Source organism: Pelobates fuscus, chromosome 11 (genome assembly GCF_036172605.1).
Source record: "Pelobates fuscus isolate aPelFus1 chromosome 11, aPelFus1.pri, whole genome shotgun sequence".
Lineage (NCBI taxonomy): Eukaryota > Metazoa > Chordata > Amphibia > Anura > Pelobatidae > Pelobates > Pelobates fuscus.
The window spans coordinates 6,167,007-6,172,686 of NC_086327.1; the positions used below are offsets into that span (position 1 = coordinate 6,167,007).

The following is a 5,680-nucleotide window of genomic DNA, read 5'->3' on the forward strand; positions in this document are numbered from 1 at the left end:
AAATTGAAAAAAAGAAGTGTTTGTGAATCAAAGACCTGTTATTGGGCCTTTATACTGGGAATAAAAAAACAGACTATACAGGCCCTGAACATTAAAATATGATGATATCATTATGTTCATATAACTTTCTTGTGCTCTTACCCTCCCAGAATTCAAACTGCAGTAAACACAGAATATGTGACATGTTTGAGAAGGGATGGGCTGTTTATAGAGTCGCTATCTGCCCTGAACACTGTATTATATATCTAGTTCTGCTCAAACCAGAAAACTCTGAGACGACAAAGAATCAGGTTGAGCAGAACACAATACAAACCAGCTTTTCTTCTACAGATGTGAAGGAATTTGTTTGCATAACAGGTTTCATTTTCCATACCTTCAAACCTGTCCTGTGTGAGAGTGACTATTACTTCTCATTGTCCCTGGGAAGGTGAGTTAATTGCCTTCGAAGTGAGAGAGAGACATTGTCTGCTGATGGTCTAAACTTTGAAGAACCGAACGTCCAGAACAGAGATTTTACAACCTGAACTTTCTAATACAAATTTCATGTTGGCTGCTTCGAAGATTTACCTATATCAAACCGAAATTCAATAACGATGGCGTCTCCTCCACCAAGTGGAATTCCAGCCGAGGCTAACGAGCCGCCACGATTCTTAAACTTTCCAAGAATTACTGGAGCTCCCCAAACCTCAGAACCAACAATGCTCACGGTTCCTCCACCATACTCACAACTACCCGAGGTCATCGTGCCTCCACCCTACGCAGAACTCCCAGAATTTGCAGTGACTCCTTCAGAACCCCATCCAGCAATGTTCGTTCTGCCTCCGCCTTACTCCCAGCTTACTGAAATTGCTTTGCCTCCACCTTACACAGAATTACCTGGGGCCTCAGTGACTCCATCAGAATCCCAACCAAGAGTAATCAATAATCAGCCTCCACCATATTTAAAGACTCAGCGAACAATCAGAACTGTGATTTCCTCTTTCTACCTGCCACCACCAGAGGCCAACAGGAATATGGTCAATACATCACAGCACAATCGAACGGACGGTTCTCCGCAATATGATGATTACATGAGATACTCCATTTTGAATCTCTTATTCTGTTGCACCGTCTTTGCGATAGGTGCCATTATTTACTCTTATAAGGTAATGTGGAGAGGGGCTGGTGGTTGTCAATCCTTGAAATGCATTGTGTGAGGACAGGTAGAAAGAGCTCCCAGTATATTTATTGCAGGTGATGGAAAAATCTCTCAGCAGAGCTTTGTGTTGTAAAAAAAACAGTGAAATTTATCATGGCGTGATTACGGTGGGAATAGAAGGTATCCTGGAGCAAGGGAATATATCCTGGGGTGAAGGTAATGTATCCTCGGGTGGAAGGGGAATGTATCCTGGGGAAAGGGAATTTATCCTTGGGGGAAGGGAATGCATCCTGGGGGGAACAGAAGGTGTCCTGGGGAGGCTGCACTCCAAGTACCACTACATATTAATTGCACAGTATTAAGCCTGTATTTTGTGCAAGCAACTTATAATTGGTATTTGATAAAATATGTACATCAATAAGCTCATTATGCCACAGAGACACTTTCCCTTGCCAGCCAAAGTACATGTGCAGTTGATGCTCGATGGGTGGATGCACTCATTATGAGTTCCAACCTGTTAAGAGTATATGTCTTATACCGAGAATGCATAATAATTGAACAATGAGGGTCCCTTCTCAAACAAGCTTACAGTAAATCTATCAGGTTGAATATACCAGTAAACCCATCAGGTTTGATATACCAGTAAACCCATCATGTGAGTTATACCAGTAGACCTGGGAAATACGTCAGATGGGATATACCAGTAATCCTGTCAGGTGGTATATACCAATAATCTTGTCAGGTTGGATATACCTGTACACCCGTCAGTTGGGGATATACTAGTAAACCAATCAGGTGGGATATACCAGTAAACCCATCAGGTGGGATATACCAGTAAACTCGTCAAGTGGGATATACCAGTAATCCTGTCAGGTAGGATATACGAATAGACCCGCCAGGTGGTATATACCAGTAAACCCATCAGGTGGTATATACCAGTAAACCTGTCAAGTGGGATATACGAGTAGACCCGCCAGGTGGTATATACCAGTAAACCTGTCAGATGGGATATACCAGTAATCCTGTCAGGTGGTACATACCAGTAATCCTGTCAGTTGGGGATATACTAGTAAACCCATCAGGTGGGATATACCAGTAAACCTGTCAGGTGGTATATACCAGTAAACCTGTCAGGTGGTATAAACCAGTAAACCTGTCAGATGGAATATACGAATAGACCCGTTAGGTGGGATATACCAGTGAACCTGTCAGGTGGGATATACCAGTAAACCCATCAGGTAGTATATACCAGTAAACCCGTCAGGTGGGATATACGAGTAGACCCGTCAGGTGGGGATATACCAGTAAACCTGTCAGGTGGGATATACCAGTAGACTTGTCAGGTGGGATATACCAGTAGACCTGTCAGGTGGGATATACCAGTAGACCCGTCAGGTGGGGATATATCAGTAGACCTGTCAGGTGGGATATACCAATAGACCTGTCAGGTGGGATATACCAGTAGACCCATCAGGTGAGGAGATACCAGTAAGCCAGTCAGCCCTTAAAGTGCCCAGTCATGTCTTTTTTCCCCCAGTTTCCTTTCCTTATAATAAATAACAAGTAGGGTTTCTAGCGCTTGTATAAACGTGGGTAGGCTGCTGGAACGACCTGAACCAGAGTCTCTTCCTTCTGGTGGTGGATACAAAAACGAGTGGTGGAAAGGTAGCAGCGCCTTGGTGGGGTCTCCAGGTTCAAATCAATATTCGAGATAAAAGAAACAAGAGGCCCACAATGGTATAGTACAGGGATAGGCAACCTTCAGCACTCCAGATGTTGTGGACTACATTCCCCATAATGCTCTTACAACCATAATGCTGGCAAAGCACCATGGGATGTGTCGTCCAAAACATCTGGAGTGCCGAAGGTTGCCTATGCCTGGTATAGTACGTATTTGTAGTTGATAGAAGAATAAAGAAAAGCACTTACAATTTTCTGGAGCTTCTAAATAGCTCCAATAATACCGCCTGGGCGTTATGACCACCGCCTGTGCATATACACGTATTCCTGGTCTTGTCAGATCTTGGGCTAGTAGCCACAAGCAGGAGTGTGATAGCAGGGTCCCAAATGACGTGGGGAGAAGTGCTTACTTGTAAGTGCGATAGTAGCAGGTCACAGATATGTCACATACGGAGAATAAAATTCTTTATTCTCCGTATATTACATATCGTGACCTGCTGCTATCGTGTTGCCCATATAGTGGGGCAATATGATAATGTGCTCTAATACCAGGGATAATTCACACAGAGTTACATCTTTTTCAATTTGTTCTTAATTTATAGCACATTCTGTGTTTTATATTTCTTTTTAACCACAATCTTATCAAAATGAATTTTAAGTTTCTATTTTCCTATAGGACCCTGGGGTTTGCATACTAAGCAGTTAATTGCAATTACATTTACAAAAACAAACAAATAATAGATAATAGAAATAATGATAATATTATAGATTATCAATGGCAGAAATTGAAGATTTTTCCAATTAGTCTATTTTTGGCTGTTTTTTTTTTAATAAACACAATTTTAGATTAATTTTAAATTTTATAAAATCCACGTTTATAGAAAAACCCACAGAATATACAAATTATCAGCACACAGAGGCCTAATTATATTTTTATTGTTAGACAGAGCGGATAATCTGTAGGATTCTGAGTGCAGAGTATTCTGTACGGATTATTTGACGCATGGAGCAGAGGTCTGCGATAGCATGTATAGGAGAGATGCATGGTCTAACAGTATTTACACTCCATTCATTTCCTATGCACATACAGGCACTATTTTAGAATGTGGTGGAATTTTTAAGAAGCTGTTTTCGAAACTATTCCGTGTTCCTTACATTACACAAAAGCAGTGTATTTGACCCAGTTTATTATTTTCTCACACCTCCTGCTTGTGACCAAAATGTTATTCATGATTTTATCGTAATATTTCAGGAAATGTGTAAACCTTTGAAATTAGATGTATGTCGCAAGGAAAACAGGTCACTGTGGCCATGCTATTCCTTTAATGGGTGAATTTACGTTATCTGTGGCTTTTTACGGGAAACACTAACTAACTGTGAACAATATCAAGACAGTGAGATTGTTATTGACTTTAGCTTCGGATAATGTAAATTATTGTGTAATCTGGTGTGGTTTAGGCATATGTCCAGCACAGAATAGTCGGTAAGATATACTTTCTGCTTTATTGTAGACACGAGATGCTTTGAAGAGAGGGGACACTTTTCTGGCTCAGTGGGCGTCAGCGAGGGCACGGGCGCAGAACCTGAAGGCGTTGGCATGTGGAATCTTTGTGCATTTTGCCTGGATTATCTATGTTATTTATTACTGTGTAACGCACCGCTACGCATATTATTACAACGATAATCATTACTTCAACGGATAATTCAAATATTATCAACATTCAGCACTTCAATGTGGACTCTCATTACACTCAGCCAGCCAGTCGTGACCTGATCTTACTGAGCCCTAATATCGCACGTCACCCCTTTATTGTAAATAGATTTGTAGATGTGTGTAATTCTTATATGTATAACTAATCTGTAACAATACGTCTTCAAAAATAAACAATATATTTTGGGGGAAAAAGGGACATTTAGTGATTGATTTTAGCATATATAGCAATAATAGATACGTTCTCAATGTGACAATGGGGTGTATCTACTAAACACAATTGTGCAGAATTGAACTCCAAATGGAGATAAAATGTGTATCTGAGTTAGAGAATTGTTCTGCCTACATTTTGCAATTTAGTCTTCTATTTGCTGTTTAGATAATAAAATCCAATCTGTACGGGGTGTTTAATTGCAAGAATGGTTAAAGGTAGGTGCGTGTTATTCTTTATAAACACTAGGTGGCGCTGACCTACTTGTACATATAGGAGAAAACAAGGGACTGGCTGCACTCACCTAAACATACTTAAATGGGGTGCTGGTGGGAGCCAATAAGTACAGTAAAAATGAAGATCCAGCGCACTCACTTATCTACTAAACAGTTATTTTAGTGCTAAACTATTTTATTAGTTTTATTAAAAACACCTAATCTAGGCAAAAAATTATGGGGGTTTAGTTACATTATATGATCATACATTGCATAAGCCTGCCACAATGCCAATGTACCTTTTTTTCTCCTATATGTATATCACACTCAGCCAAGCCCTACACACAATCACACTCAGCCAACTAACACAATCACACTCAGCCAAGCCCTACACACAATCACACTCAGCCAACTAACACAATCACACTCAGCCAAGCCCTACACACAATCACACTAAGCCAAACCCTACACACAATCACACTCAGCCAACTAACACAATCACACTCAGCCAAGCCCTTCACACAATCACACTCAGCCAAGCCCTACACACAATCACACTCAGCCAACTAACACAATCACACTCAGCCAACTAACACAATCACACTCAGCCAACTAACACAATCACACTCAGCCAAGCCCTACACACAATCACACTCAGCCAACTAACACAATCACACTCAGCCAACTAACACAATCACACTCAGCCAAGCCCTACACACAATCAC

At 40.8% G+C, this 5,680-nt stretch overlaps 1 protein-coding gene across 1 annotated transcript; it reads left to right on the forward strand.

Moving 5' to 3' along the window:
* Positions 1-424: 424 nt before the first annotated feature.
* On the forward strand, positions 425-4,586 carry LOC134576948 (proline rich transmembrane protein 1B-like). Its single transcript, XM_063435612.1, has 2 exons — positions 425-1,145; positions 4,330-4,586. Exons 1-2 carry the CDS (start codon positions 594-596, stop codon positions 4,519-4,521), a joined length of 744 nt encoding a protein of 247 aa, XP_063291682.1. The 5' UTR covers positions 425-593; the 3' UTR covers positions 4,522-4,586.
* Positions 4,587-5,680: the final 1,094 nt, after the last annotated feature.